The sequence below is a fragment of the Syngnathus floridae genome, chromosome 20, assembly GCF_059516105.1.
Source record: "Syngnathus floridae isolate MCC-2025c chromosome 20, RoL_Sflo_1.0, whole genome shotgun sequence".
Lineage (NCBI taxonomy): Eukaryota > Metazoa > Chordata > Actinopteri > Syngnathiformes > Syngnathidae > Syngnathus > Syngnathus floridae.
In genome coordinates this window covers 7,401,863-7,418,452 of record NC_142432.1, presented here as the reverse complement: position 1 = coordinate 7,418,452, position 16,590 = coordinate 7,401,863, and the positions used below count along the sequence as shown (strand labels likewise).

At 47.7% G+C, this 16,590-nt stretch overlaps 1 protein-coding gene across 7 annotated transcripts; it reads right to left on the bottom strand.

The window, feature by feature from the left end:
• Positions 1-128: 128 nt before the first annotated feature.
• tnikb (TRAF2 and NCK interacting kinase b) lies at positions 129-16,352 on the bottom strand. Of its 7 annotated transcripts, XM_088364067.1 has the most exons (34): positions 16,059-16,352; positions 14,635-14,700; positions 12,997-13,053; positions 12,785-12,910; positions 12,592-12,702; positions 12,425-12,515; positions 12,223-12,353; positions 11,913-11,967; positions 11,738-11,816; positions 11,479-11,654; positions 10,852-10,918; positions 10,582-10,780; positions 10,372-10,488; positions 9,972-10,058; positions 9,595-9,801; positions 9,082-9,321; positions 8,234-8,350; positions 7,669-7,914; positions 7,270-7,376; positions 7,069-7,184; positions 6,838-6,929; positions 6,717-6,740; positions 5,989-6,176; positions 5,645-5,759; positions 5,280-5,426; positions 4,954-5,071; positions 4,693-4,863; positions 4,249-4,392; positions 4,005-4,139; positions 3,814-3,914; positions 3,515-3,664; positions 3,260-3,419; positions 2,969-3,108; positions 129-2,788 (listed from the first exon to the last, which is right to left on the bottom strand). In XM_088364067.1, exons 1-34 carry the CDS (start codon positions 16,113-16,115, stop codon positions 2,705-2,707), a joined length of 4,221 nt encoding a protein of 1,406 aa, XP_088220193.1. In that variant the 5' UTR covers positions 16,116-16,352; the 3' UTR covers positions 129-2,704. The 7 variants fall into 7 exon arrangements, with proteins under 7 accessions (XP_088220193.1, XP_088220197.1, XP_088220196.1 ...); XM_088364071.1 differs by lacking the exon at positions 9,082-9,321; XM_088364070.1 differs by lacking the exon at positions 5,280-5,426 and having other exon boundaries at positions 16,059-16,351.
• Positions 16,353-16,590: the final 238 nt, after the last annotated feature.

The following is a 16,590-nucleotide window of genomic DNA, read 5'->3' as shown; positions in this document are numbered from 1 at the left end:
AAATTAAAATCAAAATACTGTATGAAGAATTGGAGTCTTATGTTAGCAACAAGATGCGTCTGGCTGCTTATTTTTAATCATTGCTGGGTTATTTTGCCGATTATAAGAACAAAAACAAGAGATGTTGCTGCTGTACATGAAGAGGACGTTTATTGTACAATTCTAACATCACAGATGCGTGTCCTTAAATTGAGGTCGTCGTTTGATTCCGGTGATCCAGATGACGTGAAAACACACTCACATGCATGTCACTCATCTGTGCTCACACACGCACACAGTCACAGCTGTTCACAGTCTTGATACAAAAATTGAAATACAAATATCACAATAAAAACAGTGTTGAATTTTTTATGTTTAGAAAGTGTTATAGCTGTTTTCTAATCTGTAGAAAGACACCTAAACCTTGATCAGCATTTTTTTTGTCTTTCTCTAGAATTCAAGAATAAGATATACAGTGTTACTATATATATATATATATATATATATATATATATATATATATATATATATATATATATATATATATATATATATATATATATATATATATATATATATATATATATATATATATATATATATATATATATATATATATATATATATATATATATATGAGAGACAGAGAGACAGAACACAGTGTCCACAAAAGTGAACTTCTTAAACATAATGGAAAAGGCTTCAGGTGGCCCATGTTGTCTTGCTTCCACCTTTCACATACGTTCATTCAGGAAACAATGTTAAGTAAAACGTGAGCCTCTTGAAGGCTTAACACAAGCGCACAAAAACAAATGCTGAAAAATATAAACATCCAGTTTGTGCTCTCATGGGGAAGGGGGCGGTACCACACCTCTTTGTAAAATGGGAGTAAAACTTACATATCCCTTACCAAAAAAAAAAAAAAAAAAAAATCACAAATTCATTGGAACACCAATGAATAAATCATGTGACGTGTATGACTTATGTCATTGTTACAATGTTTACAGGTACATTTTTATGGAGAGCCGTTTGAACGTTTATACCATATCCAAGGTCATTCATTAGTTATGGAATAAATGCTCAGCTGGATCTTCCAAGCATTTTGCTTGGTAGCCAAGAATGCATGTGGAATTTCCTGAGTGAGTGACATCGGAGCAGTGGTGCTTTCAAGGACGCTGACGTTGGCAGCACTACTACACTCACTGCCCCAGTTTCGGTGCACCATATGTTCGTTAAGCAACAGAGGTCCAATGAAATGATCCAATGTGCTCTAAATCAGATTCTTCAGTTCAGCAGAGCTCCAGAAGTTAATTTAGCACATTGCCAAACAGTGGTGTGCAAAGGAGGGAGGTGGGGGGGGTTGGCTGGGCATCTCGTGTGCTTTGCACGCCACTGTGGACGAGATGGCAAACTGCAAGTTTCAAGTCTTGACTGTGAACTTTGAGTTCCTGTTAGTCTACCTTTTCTTCGCATTGTGATTCATGACGTCACAATTGGTGTCTTTAAGAAAAAAATAAAATAAAAAATGGCTGTGTTGGGAACTCCTGTAATTTTTTTGTTATGGCGTGGCCCAAGATAGTCCGCTCAGCAATCATGCGGCATTCCCTACTAAAACATAAAACAAAAGTAACAACCTCATCGGTTAGCCTTTCCATTCACTAGCTTAATGCTACCACTAAATAGCATCTATGTTGTGGTGCTTTAACTCTCAATGGATTGAGGACAAAAGGTAGCTCGGGAGGGACTCCCGACATACCCGGTGAGATGAGATGAACAATGTTGTGCAAAAACTCGAATGTGTGCAGATGTGCTGGGTAACGTGCCGTGTCCTAAACAGTGAGAATATTTACATCGTAGGATGGAGAATAGGGGTTATCAATTCTGTTAGCAGCGTCACTTTTTTTTTTAAATTACAATACAAAAGTTTATTAAATGAACCTCAAAAACTACTCGCTGTGGTTGTATTGGCGTCCGCTAATAGCGAGGAGAAAGATGACATCTTTACGTCAGTAATATTTGTGGTTGGTCACGTGGGAATAAACTTAGAGGACAACACTTTTGGAGGAAAAAGAGAGAAAACAATTTGAACACGTGAGTGATGAATAGTGACAACAAGAAAGCCTTTAAAAAAAAAAAAAAAAAACTCACCCGATTAAAGTCAGATTTAATGCAGTACAGTGGGACGCTTGATTAAGGATTATCGCATTTAAAATGTTCAACTTACAAAATGTTGCTTGATCAATTTCAGACACAAAATCAAATTAAAAAAAATTCTCAATTTCATTATTATTAAACAAATCAAGTTGTTTTTTCTCTTTTGCCTTTTACAATATTTTTTTTTAACTACAAATCTTTCACAGCACGTTTATGAGCCATTACCAGACAAAGAGTTATTTTGAAAACCAACGGGCGGGGCGATGCAACCATTTGGGAGTAAAAATGTTTCATTTGGTTCCTGGCGCAATACCAGCGGTGGGGTTAAAAGACGTCGCTAGACTGGAGCAGATCCAGGAAGTGTCCCGCAAAGAACAAGTGGTGTGCTACAAACCGTCCGCAGTCGCCCGCAACGGCCGCACGGGGAAATCCGAGGCTACTTGCCCGCCGTCACGTCGGCCACCTCTCAAGGAAAGAGCGCCACAAAGGCGAGCTCCACTGGACCCTGAAGGGTCCGTCCTCACCCCCCCCACCCCGAAGCACGGCGGCCATGTTGCTAGTGCAGTCGGGGTTACCAGTTCATCATGGAGCTTCTGTTGAGGGTCATGAAGAACACTTGGCTGCTGCCTCCTGAACGCACGGACGCAAAGAACACCTGCACAGGACAAAGCACCACAGTCATCCATCTCTCTTTTTTTTTTTAACAGGTACATATTCTTTATCATCTACAAAGACATCACATGCTCTATTGGAGCAAAAAAAAAAAAAAAAAAAAATTTCTCCAAAACTTTCAACCATGCCACGTTGGGATGAATATTCCCGTTGAGGCGCTCACCTTGTCATTCCTCTCGGACAAGAACTTCAAGCGCTGCGCCCGCTTGTGCATGAAGACGCCGTCCAGGTGTCCCGTTTCCACCGAGCGGATCTCGATGGCCTTCTCTCCCCATCCCATAATCTGGTTGGAGTGGATGTAGGCTGACACGCACGCACGCACGCACACGCGCACGCACGCACACGCACGCACACACACGTGCACACACACACAAACACACACACGACGGTGACTTACTAGTGCCCCGACTAATATGTAGCAGTAAAGAAGACAGAAATATGGTGGTTGACGTACCAACCGAAGTGGGCATCTCCCCCCACTGCAGCACCACGTCTTTAGTAATGCGGCCGTAGGTGTTGACATAAACGCCCTCGTCCTCGTAGCACAGCAGCATCTCCATGCCGTCTGTCTTGGGGAGGACCACGATGGCGTGCGGCGTCACCTGACCTTGAATCTTAAAAATACATTATAGTGATTATTTGTATTTGTTTCAGTAATACTGTCATCACAGCTGTGATGTAATGTTGCTCTCGTTTCTCTTCTACTAACATGTGAGGGTATGTAGATATCGTAGGGGTTTCCAGAGTCCACATCCACGACATGGAAGCCTGCGTTGGAGCCGTAGATGACCTTTAACCTTTGACCCTCCTCCACAGTTAAGTCCACCAGCAGGGGGCGGTGTTGCAGCTCGGTGAAAGACTGAAGACACAAATCACGCATATATTAGGATATTTTAATTATAAATATAACAAATATAATTATAATAACATAATTATAATATAATTATATAATTACTGAAATTAGCGCAAATCAGCTCTTTTGACTGACATTATTGTTACTAGACGCACCTTGAAGGCCATGAACTTGTGGTAAGGTTTGGGAGCCCAGGCGTAGATCTCCACAGCGTTCTTCAAGGCGATCACCAAGAACTTGATCCTCTCATACTTCACTGCGATAAGAGTTGAGAGATAAGTGTTCTGAAAAGACTTGAAGAGAACACAAGTCCCGCGTGGCACCGGCGCAAACGAGACTTTCGTACCGACTTTGTAGTGCACACAGCCCTCCAGATCCCCTACGGTGATCCAGCCCTGCTTCTTCTCCACCTCGGGGTCGTTGTGGAGTATCCGGTTTCTCAACCAGGACAGGTAGTAAACGCGCAACTTGTTCTTCTTGCCTAGAAACGTGTGCAACCGCATCATCATTCAACAATTTGCAGTGATGGTTTACAATGAAAGCACGAATTAAGCAAAATGAAGACATTTTGGTCGAGTGTGAGAGTCCACCTGAAATGGTGACCAGGACGTTGAGACCTTCCAGGACATCCATCTGCTGGAAGCGTCTGCGGTTGATGAGGTTGTACACTTTGCCCTGCCCGCTACGGTCCAGGAGCATTAGGCCGTTCTCGGTTCCCACCAGCAGATTTACGCCTGCATGCACACGCACTAAACGTCATCTTTGTGGACTAACCAAATGTGTGCATCATTTGTGCTTTGCTTGTTCAATTGGTAATTAAAAAAAAAAAAAGATGTGACTCATGACAGTAGTTTTAAATATAAAAGTGACAAGGATGCTAATGTCTGTCTACATGTGTCGCTCCACTGTTGGTACTCAAATATCCAGTACTTCTCAAACCACAATTACCAAGTAACATTAGCATGTCTACAGTGTTTTAAATTGTTTGTTAGCATTAAGCTAGTATGGTGTTCTCAAGGCAATGTTGTTCTCACCCCAAAGCGCAGCGCACAGGATCTCGGAGTTGAAGCGTTTCTTGTACTTGCGAATCTCTGGCGTGTCGCTGTGCGGTCGTATATTGGTGGGGTTCACGTTGACCACCGAGATCTTGCGGGCCTCGTTGAGCCGTGCCTGCTCCTGCTTCAGCAGTTCATCAGCAAACAAGGCTGCACCACAACACAAAAAAAACACGTTACAACAGCAGCGTTGGCATTGAGATTCGTTTGCTTTTCGGGGGGGGGGCACATCTGACGAACCCGAAGCCGAGATGTTGTCATCGTCATCTGTCGGGGACGTCCCGTACACCCTGGGATCCACAAATGGCGTGAAGGAGGCCTTGGAGCCTCCGCTGCCGCCTCCTCCTCCCATCCCGTACTGCCGGGATGCAAAACACAGCTCAGCCACAGATGGAAGAGTTTCCAATCAGAAATCTTCAATTAAAAGCAGGTTGCCACAATGGAAGAGGCTGGAGGGAAGAGTTCCAATTAGCAAATCAAGAAACCAGGAAGAGTGGGCGTGGTCACAGTGTGGGATCACGGGTTGACAAGGAGGTTTCGTGGGCAAACCGACTCATTCAACCTACTTTTGCCCCGGGAGCGTCGCCAGGGGCAACGAGGGGGGAGGAACTTTGCTGCACCAAATCGGGCAGATTTGAGGCGTCGGCAAACAAATTAGCGATGCCGAAGACGCCGTTGCTGGCAGTGGAGCTCCGCCGCCGCTCGCCACGCTTCTGGAAGAAGACAGACAGGGGGCGGGCAGCGCGGCTGTGATTTGCAGGTGAGAGGCTGGAGAGAGCAGGTTGAAGGGGGCTTTTGGTTTTGGTGTTCTCTAGAAGGGCAACTGGAGGCAGTCGTGATTTGCTAAATCATGACGCTGCTAAATGCCAACAGTTGACTTGGTGAAGCAGCATGTGGTTCACCGTGTCCACAAACATGAGAGAGCGCTCACCTCGCGCATCATTAGGGTGCCGTCCCGAGAGTTGTTTCCGTATATGTCGCCGTGCGAGTCGTTGTGTCCTCCCATCATGCCCAGCGACTCATTGGCTCCTTGGCTGGCGGCAGGCCTGAAATACATTTTGGGTATGTCTCATTTCTTTCCATGTAAGCTCCTCAGTCCTCTGAAAGACCCTTCTGTCTTTTGTCTAGTCATTTATGGAGACGCCAATCAAAAATGGCATGTGACAAAGTAGTGAATCGTCTATGCTAAGTTCCATTACCCTGTCTATGGAATTTCACTTTATAAACTAGCATTAAGCTAGAGGATTTTGTTATGATTTAATTTATTCATCTCACATGATGCGCGGGATGTCGCTAACGGCGACCGTCCCATCGTTGGCCCCTCCTTCTCCGTCGCCTTCCTCGTCCTCACTGCTGTGCGACTCCTCGCTGGACGAAGAGTAGTCGGTGACTTTGACGGGCGGCCGGCTGGTTTCTTCGCCCTGGCGCAGCTCTCGCAACTCTTTGGCCAACGCCGTCAGGTCCTGGCAGGGACATAAAGCACGAAGTTAATTCGGAGAAAGAAGAAGTTCAGAACCTCAAATTATTGTCCTTCGTCTCAGTGGTGCCAAGTTGATGTGGTGGAGATGTTTTTTTGCTATTCATGTCAGGCCTCGGTTTACTGCAAAAACAAAGTGCACGGAGTGAGGTAGCCTCAGGAAGGTAGACGCTTGTGCGGGAAGTTTGTGTGGACGTGCTGCATGCTGGGGAGGAAAGGTAAAAGCTCAGGGAACATTTGCACCTCCAAATGTCAACTACTCAACATCCAGTATGGCATGGACGTCTGAGTGCTCGTCTATGTCTATATACTGTATGTCTATTGCAGTGACAGGAAGGTGCTGCAGGTTCACATCCGACATACCGGGAAATCAAATCATCTTTTCATTTGGGCCCCCGAAATCTGCTATGTTACATTTCCCCGGGGCTCGGGGTTGCATTCTGGCAACCACTCACCCACCGCTACAGGGCACATGGCTAGCATGCTAACGTGCTCGTGAGGGGGAAGAGTTACTCGTACCACTGACCTCATCTAGAGCTTTCTTATAGCTCTGATGGATGGAGAAGAGAGAAGAAGAGTGACAATGAGCATGAGAAATGTACCAACTGGTGTTTGTCCAATCTGTGTGTCAGTATGTGTGTACTCACCGCAGGCCGACTGGGTCTGGACACGTCTCTGATGTCGTCTTTTGCTTCGTCAGACGCCATCGTGGAGCCTTCAGGCTTCATGGCTGCATTTGCTGAAAAACAACAATTCTAAAATGTTCTTTAACTGTGACCTGAGGAACTGTGATGACATTTTCAGTTGACAGCAAGCGTCAAAATACGTGTGTGTGTGTGTGTGTGTGTGTGTGTGTGTGTGTGTGTGTGCGTGTGCACCTCGCTCGTTGGATCCCCCTTGCGAGCTGGGGGTGCTGGAGCTGGAGGAACTTCCGCTGCTTGTCCTCTTGAAGGGCGTATCCATGGAAATGTCAGTCCTCCGCAGGTCAGGGTTGCTAAGGCAACACAAGCTTTTATTTACCAAACAAAAAGCCTCCAGAACAGCATGTTGTACACGTGCACTTGTGTGTATGTGTGTACCTGGCCCGTATAAGGTGAGCTCCAGTCCGCGGTCCGAGTCCCGGCCCGTTTCCTGGAGAGTTCTTCCTGACCAGGGCCGGAGAGATGGATGTGGTCCGTTGAGGAACCTGAAGGACGCACGTTGGGAAAGTCACATGATGATGTGCGCCACAAATTCAGGACAACAGTGAACCCTGTGACTAAAAGGACTGAAATGAGATACAAATGTGGGTAGTGAATTGCCGATTTTCACCATTTGTGGCGGATCTTAGTCCCTAAACACTGTCAGGGGTTCACTGTACCGTATAAACAAACAACACACAGAGCAAAATAAATAGAGACGACAAACGAGGCCTGGTTCACTGTACACAACACAAAGCACGCACACACAGAGGCGCACAGGAGGCGGCATGCAGACACCTTGGGGGGCATGTCGTCGTCCTGCCGCAGCCAGGAGCTGCGATCCAACTTGTCGAGAGGGGGTGCCAGACGTGCGAGAGGCAGGGGAGGAGGGGTGTCGGAGGTGGGGTCCGAGTTCTGCCGGGGCATGGGAGGGCGCGAGGGGGAGGGCGACAGGGCGGAGGACGAAGACGACACCCCGTGGGGGTCGTACAGGGACTGAGAGCCGGACAGGCCCGGACTCTTCACCTGCACCAAGTGGGCCATCTGCAGCGGCACCGGCAGGAAGAGGAGGGAGAAGAGGAAATGGAGGTGATGGCAGGGAAAGGAGGGACAGGAGCAGGAATCCGCCGTGTTGTCAGGATGAAGAAGAAAAAGGAGAGAACATCGTGCATCACACACAGCATTCACACTCGGGCGGACAAATAAATTCAAATTTATTTGTCAGGAGGAATTGTTTTTTTCAGTGATGCTGACAACCTCTGTGACCCTTCCAAACAATAATTAAAAAAAAAAAACATTTGGGGAGGCGTGTCTGTTATTTGATTGACAGAAGCTGGTGAGGTATGTTTTGTTGCGTACCCACCTGCGGTTCGACGGAGCGGTGCATGGGCGGGGTCCTGGCCTGCTGGATGCCGCCGCTGCTGAAGGACTCGGACCGCGGGGGCAGCGACGGGTCCGAGATCCGGTTGGAGACTTTATGCTGCAAGGCGGGAGGGAGGTGTCAGTTGGTCGCAAAACGTCACAACTCAGTCATTCCCGGCATGCAGCGGGGGTCACATGCACTTGCCACCTTTGAACCTTAGAAGCGTCATTTCCAGGGAAACTTTTCTTCGAGTGTTTGTGTGTGTGCGTTATCCACAGGGAGTCAGTCTGATTATAGCCACGGTTGCCCTACATGTGTCGACCACTGCTGCCTCAAAAAATGTGCAATCACTCAGCTCATCAACGACACTCGTGCAAAACATTCCCTCATTGAATGACTTCATGTGTTGACAAAATGTAATATGAAGAGAAAGGAAGCCTGCAGGAGAGGAGCAAGTGTTGGTTAGTTAGTTAGTTCACCTCGTTAGCCTTCTAGAGCAAAACATGAAGCAAAGATTAAAAGTTTGGTACAGTGTTTCCCAACCTTGATTGCACCACCAAATAAAAGTGCCGCAAAAAAATTTGTTAAGCGACATCATCGTCTCTCCCCATTGAAATGAATGGAAACAATTTCCTGCGGTTGGGAAGCACTGGTTTCGAAGAAGAAGCTGAAGAAAAATAAGAGATGACAACATTGAGAGCTGAAAAGGGCGTTTAGATGAGTGTGAAAGTGTCACCCATGAGAGGAAGTGAAGCCACCTGCTTGGACCAAGAAGCATTAGCGGGGTTTAAAAAAAAAAAAAAAAAAAAAAAAAGTAGTTAGTAACTCCTTCTCGTCCTCCAACTGACCCGGCGGTCGGGACTCCGGCCTCGAGCGTCGGGGACGCAGGTGATCCGGATGCGCGGTACGTGGACGTGATCCCTGGAGGGGCTGTCGTGTGCGGGGTAGGAGGGGGGACGGCGGCGGCGGCACGGCTTATAACCAGGCAGTAAGAGAAGAGGGTCCAGCTGGGCGTCTCGCACGTGCCTAAAGGAGTGGTACCTCTTGGGGGGGATGCGAGGGGAGTTGCTCTGAGCTCGCCGCATCACCTGCGGAGGGCGGACGCCAGCATTTACTGGACCACCGCTTTAGTTGATGCTATTAAGCGTTAGCATTGAGCTAGTGGACCAAAAAGGCTAAGTGATGAGATATTTAAAGCACGATAAAAAGACGTGCGGACATGTGGACTTGATCGCAAATGATCCTCTGTCCAACTGCACCCTTCTTCTATGCCTGTTAAAGCTGAAGGTTATTCTCAAGTATAATGACAATAAGGACAAGGAAGATGGACAGAGTGTATCAGAAGGACAAAATGCGCCTACCTCCTTAGCCCAGGTAGGTTTGTCATTGGCGGCCCCCGGCGCCTGGTCCTTGTAGTGGTAGAGCTGCTTCTTGTCCTGTAGAGGGCGCTGCTGCGGGTCCTGCTGCTGCTGCTGCTGCAGAGACACCAGGTAGGCTCGCTCCTGCTGCAGCTGCCTCTGCAGACGCTCGGCCTGACGCTGCTCCTCAATCTGCTTGCGCTTGTACTCCTGACCACACAAGAAAGACAACAAGTCTAATTAGAGCGAAGATTTTTTTTTTTTTTTTTTTGCATCACTTAACAATGGTTATGTTAGGAGGAAGGAGACCTGGAACGTAACCCCTGGCTGCACATGCATTTTGCGGTCGCCATAGAAGCGGCTCTACTGAGTAAGGTTACCAGCAGTAAGGCCTGCTCCTGCAGGAGCTGCTGCTGCAGGATCTCCAACTGCCTCTGCTCTTCCTCCAGCTGTCTACGGATGTACTCCTAAGGCGGGCAGCAGCGCCGCAGAGGGAGCGAGCAGTGGGAGCCGATCACCGAAGCGGGAAGAAGAAGGAAGTGGAGGAGGGTAGAGCGGTTAGAAACCAAAAAGGTGAAGCTGTGTTAGTGATTGGTTCCAGCTTTTCAAAAGGCAGAAAGAAGTCAGATGACGGCGAGCAGACAGGAAGTGGCACATTCCAAACATCTATTTCGTTGTCTAATGTTCACGATCGTCACAGATTCAAATTCTTATGGTTGGTTTGATTCTTTTAGATTAGATTTTAGTGTGAGCGTCCATCTCTCCGTCCACGGTCCGTACCTGCTCCCGCTCGGCGTGCCGCCTCTCCTCTTCTCGGCGAATCTGCTCCATCTCCTCGTACCGCCTCCTTTGCTCTCGCTCTTGCTGCTTGCGCATCTCACGTTCGCGACGTTGTTGCTGTATGTCGGGAAAACAAAAACAGGGCAGGAGCGTGAGATCGTCCATATGCAACTCCAGTGGAAAATAAACAAATAATCATATCGTGGTCACCTCCTCCAGACGTCGCCTTTGCTCCTTCTGCTCCTCAATGCGCTTCTGCCTCTCAGCCAGCAGTTGGCGCTTGTGCTCCTCGTTCTGCTGCTGCTCTAGCTGCTGCCGGCGAATCAGCTCCGAGCGCTCCTTATTGGCCAGCTGCAGGCGCAGGAAGTCTCGCCTCAGAGTGGACTCCCCGGGAATATTGATGATGGAGCTGGAGAAGGGCACAGAGGAGGCGGGGTTAAAAAGTGAGGGAGCAGCGGAGAAGGTGGGCAGCAGTCATACCTGGGCTCTCCGATGTCCCGCTCTTCATCTTCTTCCTCACTGCCACTGTACTCGTACTCCGTCTCATCTGGAAGGATCATGGAAAATATGATGATGCTAATTTCTGCTAGACGATCGAAGGTGTTTTGTATTATATGTTAGCATTAAGCTCGGCAATGTTTGTTATTTTGATGTTTGAATATACAATGTTGTCCACAACCCGTCAACAAAATAAAGTAACAATGAGGCTAATTTCTGTTAGGTGATCAAAGGCATTTTGTATTATACGTATGTTAGCATTAAGCTAGGAGATGTTTGTTATTCTGGTGTTTGAATATACAATGTTTTCCACAACCCTTCAAGAAGTTTATTGGCCATGTCTGTGCATACCAAACAAGGAATTTGACTCCGGTAGATCTCAGCCTCTGTTCAACATTCAGGTGACAACATTCAGGACATGTGCGAAAATTGACAATTTTTCTCAAACATTCAACAAAATAAAGTAACAATGAGGCTAATTTCTGTTAGCTGATCGAAGGCGTTCTGTATTATGACTTTGACTTTTATATGCGAGCATTAAGCTAGGTGATGTTTGTTATTTTGGTGTTTGAATATACAATGTTGTCCACAACCTCGACGGCCACTCACCTCTCTCCCCGCGCCTCTTCTTGGTGCGGTCGATGTGGTCCTTGAGCTGGATGCGCACCTGTCGCTCGTTGGGCAGGTCGCGAATGAAGGGATGCTTGAGGAGCTGCTCCGTGCTCGGCCGCTGGCTGTGACTCTTCACCAGGCAACTCTCAATAAACGACTGGAACTTTTTGGACCTTCACGGGCACACGTGGCACAACAACACAACACTGAACCTCCCACGCACATTCAAATGGTCAAAGAGTGTCACATGACTCACCACTTCTTTGACTTGAGTCTGGGGGCAGGATTTCTGGGGATGAGGAAGAGCGCTCTCATGGGGTGCATGTCACACAGCGCTGAAGATAACAAGGAGAAGAAAGTGGAAGAAATAACACAAATGAAAGTATGTTGACCGCACGAGCGTGTGTTGAACTTAAAAGTTTGTGACTTACGCGGCGCTCCCTCCGCCATCTCGATGGCCGTTATGCCCAGCGACCACAAATCGCTCTGCACGAACACGCACACAAAAACAAGCGCCTTCACTTACCCGTTCCCAGCCAACGTGCTAACATGCTAGCTGCGCTACGTGTACTTGTTAAGTCATAAAAATATCACGCCGCCATCTGTCCTCTCACATTCTGACACTTTTCTTTCTCATTTTACTTGTTCCGGACCGTTCCGCAGTCACACGTCCCAACTGATATCGGGAAGCGGCACAAATAACACGTCGCCACCACAAACTTGTAAGCACGTCAGGCGTACCTTGAAGTCGTAGGTGGCGTCCGGGTTCTCATCGCAGGCAATAACCTCTGGCGCCATCCAGTACGGCGTCCCGATGAAGGTGTTCCTGCGGCCCACCGTGCGGTCCAGCTGAGCGCTCACACCGAAATCCACTACGCACCCACGCAAAAATACGATAAATGTAACCATGCTTCACGGGGAAAAAGAGGCATTAGGATCTCACCTAGCTTGACTTCGGCGTTCTCTGTCAGAAGCACGTTTTGACCCTTGATGTCGCGGTGGATGACCTTGTGCTGGTGGAGGTGAGTGAGACCCTGCAGGAGGGTGTCAACGCTTCAACATGCCCTTCACATGTTCTTCACATGTTCTTCTCAATTCAAGCCAGCTCACCCTGAGGATCTCCCTGCAGACGTAAGCAATCCACTCCTCCTTCAGGGAACTGCCTTTGGTGTTCTTGATGAGATCCGTCACCGAGCCGGCGCCGCAGAACTCCATCACCAGCTAGAAGAAAAAAAGAAAGAGCATTCACTGGTTGATTGGTGTATTGTGTGTCCCAATACTTTTGCCCTGGATTCATACACACCCACAGCTGGTCATCCATGCCAGGAGGATTCTTCTTGATGAAGGCGCCGTAGTAGGTGGCGATGTTTCTGTGGTGGCTGTACTTCTTCAGCATGTTGATCTCGGCTTTAATCTCCTCTTCCTCATCCTTGACACACAAACACACACATTTGTGAGCATGAATCTTCGTGTGTGTGTGTGTCTTGACATACAGTCTACATGTGTGTTACTTACTCCTGTGACATCCATGACCTTGATTGCCGCCAGCTGGCCAGTCTTGACATGGCGACCCTGATGCACACAGACAAGCCCTTTTTTTTTTAATCATAACAATTAAAACAAAAAGTCTTGTACAGTTTAGCTGAACATTTTGTTATATTTTGTTTCTTCAAGACTGTGTGAAGACATTTTCATCCACACCAGTCATCTGATTGGACGTCAGGTTGACAGTGTAACACTGTGGAGGTGGCGGGCAATAAAAGTGAAGCGAGAGGAAGCGATACCATATCTGTCTGCTTATCTGGCTTCCTGCAACACTGACGCCTGCCACACAATCGCTCATGTTAGTCGCCGGGCGCGCGCGCGCGCGCGCGCGTGCGCGCGTGCGTGCGCGCGTGCGTGCGTGTGTGTGTGTGTGTGTGTGTGTGTGTGTGTGTGTGTGTGTGTGTGTGTGTGTGTGTGTGTGTGTGTGTGTGTGTGTGTGTGTGTGTGTGCGAAAAGCCACATGGACGCATACACCTGCAGGGAGGGAGGCGGTGGACCTCCTTAGCTGCAGCCTCACCACCAACAACAACAATACTCAGGTGCTGTGTTCAGACAAGCCCAACATGCCTGGCGCGCTGTTACCGTTCAAACGACTTCAATATTATCAAGGATAAGATTAAAGACAATTACATCGACACAAATAGAAAAAAGCAGGTGAAAAATGACTGATATTAAAGCCAGAAGAAGAACAAGTACTACTCTTCTTTAATTATGTTTGCATTACTTTATTATACTGCTCCCTGGTGGCCATAGCAGGCACACCAGAAGGAGCAGCACAATGAAATGAATTGCAGCAATAAATCATGACACATAAACTAGTTCATTTTATTCTCTTGACTCTATGTTTTTATAAAGTACAATACGGTGTGATTTTTTGTGGGTTGGGGGCTGGGGAAAGTTGATGAAAAATTAAACTTGTATCTCAATGCACAAGTGCAATTTTCTAAGCTTTCAAAAGAAATATCTGTAAGTGTACATGTGTTGTAGTCCTCTAATTTAATCAAACAAGAACCAAGTTCCCAGCCACAAATATATTCAACAGTCTAATGAGTCAGTAGTCAGTATTAAGCAAGATGTCTTAGGCAAGAATGTACAAAAATTAAATTGTGTGCGTTTTCCATGACACACACACACGCGCACACAGGCGCACACAGGCGCGCGCACACACGCACACACACACACACACACACACACACACACACACAATAACATATTTAACCGGCAAGATGCATGCGAGCGCATGACGGGAACATCACACGTGTGGACGTGCTCCCACTCCCTGACTTCACAGTCAACTTCCAGGAATTCCCAAAATGTGTATAGCTTCAGCGGCACTACTAGTTATTAGCACCTCTGTATTAGCACTCGCGTTAAGAATCTGCTACGGGCAAATCAGAACTCCAAAAAGCACTTTTACAACCAGAACTTCCTTGGCCATCACTAGAACTAGCAAAATCAGGGCCACTGCAGCTTGTTTGGGAATGCGCAACTCAGACCCGATGTGTTTACACTAAACACTTTGCATAGGCTTAAATCTGAGAATTATCTGAAATATACACACTCACAACACAGGAATATGAAAGTTTACCTTGCAACAACAAGCCTTACCTTGTATACTTGTCCATAGGTGCCATTGCCAACCAGTTCAACCAGCTCAAAGATGCCCGCTGGGTCCTGGGAGAGACGCAGAACAAGTTAGCAAATGGGAAATATTAACACACCTTCAAAGTAAGTACTACAGTAACACTGGAATAGTTGTGAGCGCGATGACGCGAACCTTAAAAGATGCTGCGTACCAGCAAGATGACGCTACAAGCTAAAGATATGCTAAGTAGGTGAGAAACAATGCTAAGCTAAAGCTAAAAGATGCTGAGAATGAGTGCTCTGATGCTAAGCTAATGCTAAAAGATGTGGATGCTTCTTCCTTGAATTATAACTTAATAGATTTAATAAAGTGCCGGGATCCATAGATCAAATCACAACAGGTTCTAGTGGAAATTGTGACGGTCGAGTGAGTCGGATTAGAGGTTAAAACTACATTATTGAGTCACTTCGGAAGGGATGAAATGTAAGTGTAAGTGGTAGATGTCCGCTCTCACTCTGTTTGAGGATGTCCGCTTCTAAAGCTGGAGAACGCTAATGAGTGGCTACTATTTGCAAAAAGCTAGAACAGAACGCTTTTCGACAACAAAGGGAAGAGAACAAGGTTACCAACGAGTGTGCGTGCATGCGCGTGTGTGTCATCTCAGTCCTGTGTGACCTAATTTCTCCTCACTGATGGAAACATTTGAGGCCTACAATGCATCTGCTCTTTTCTGACATGACACACGTGCACACACACACACACACACACACACACACACGCACACACACACACACCGAGTCACACCCTCCATCATGCCCAGACTTGACTCTGCAGGTACTTGTTTTGTACCGCGTGTAATTCACTGTTGTGTTGTGTAATTAAAATAATAAAAGAGAAAGACTAGACGAGAACGAGCACGCGCTGACTTGCAGGTTTGAGCCATGTAAGAAGGTGCAAGTTGGCATGAGAATTCTTTCACCAGCCACACGAACACGCTTGCCCGCCGCCCACACATTCCTCAGCTGTGGCGTACGATAGTGCGCGTGCGCGTGCTCGCCCAGCGCGTACTGCTGCTGCTGTGACCACATCACGAAATGGCGGAACTAGCTGGCGCGTGCGCGCGTCTCCTCGTTGGGATTTATGTGCACGCGCGTCAAGACAAGCGATTGAAAGAGACGCACTCACACACATCTGCATTAATCGAGGTGTGAGCACGCGCGCCCTCGATTGTCAAGAAAACACATTCACGCGCACGACGTATGCAGCATGCAACGAAGCAGCACACGCACGCGCATCGCCGGTAGGATGAGGGGGGGGCAGACAGGTTGAGGAAGGATGGTGAGGAAAAAGGGTAGGACGGAGGAGGACAAGGATTGTACAGGATAGGACAGGACAGGTGGTGGGCAAGACGCACGTAGAGATGCACGCGCACGCACGCTCGCCTTACCCGCAGAGCAGACAGGTCGATCTCGTCCAGACTCCTCGCGGGGGAGTCGCTCGCCATGGCGGCGGATGCGGCTGGTTCACTCAAGATGGAAGCGTCCTGTAGACTCGTCCTCCTTTCCTGCTCCCTCCACGGCCTCCTCCTCCTTTCCCCTCTACCACCTCCTCTCCTTCCTCCTCCCGCCACGCGGTCGGCCGACGTCAGGAAGAAGAAGAAGCGACAACGACGTGCACGGGCTTCAGGTACTGCTACATGCCTCCACCTGCGCGGACGCGCGCACGACAGAGTGCATCGCGGCGACGGCGGCGCGCATAAGACAGCGTCACTTGCTGGGCGCGCGCGGAACCCGGGAGGGGCGTGCGAATCACGCAGACACGCCTACTGTTGGGATGAACTCCTATCTATCTATCTATCTATCTATCTATCTATCTATCTATCTATCTATCTATCTATCTATCTATCTATCTATCTATCTATCTATCTATCTATCTATCTATCTACCTGTCTATCTATCTATCGATTTATTGATCGATTT

Bases quoted from the DNA above. Each gene is read 5' to 3' on its own strand.
- tnikb (XM_088364067.1), bottom strand. From the start codon at position 16,115: ATGGCGAGCGACTCCCCCGCGAGGAGTCTGGACGAGATCGACCTGTCT. The intron at 3,665-3,813 runs GTGCGTCTAGTA...TTGTGTCTTCAG, and splicing joins ACAAGTTCATGGCCTTCAAG to TCTTTCACCGAGCTGCAACA. The intron at 3,420-3,514 runs GTTAGTAGAAGA...TGTATTTTTAAG, and splicing joins ATATCTACATACCCTCACAT to ATTCAAGGTCAGGTGACGCC.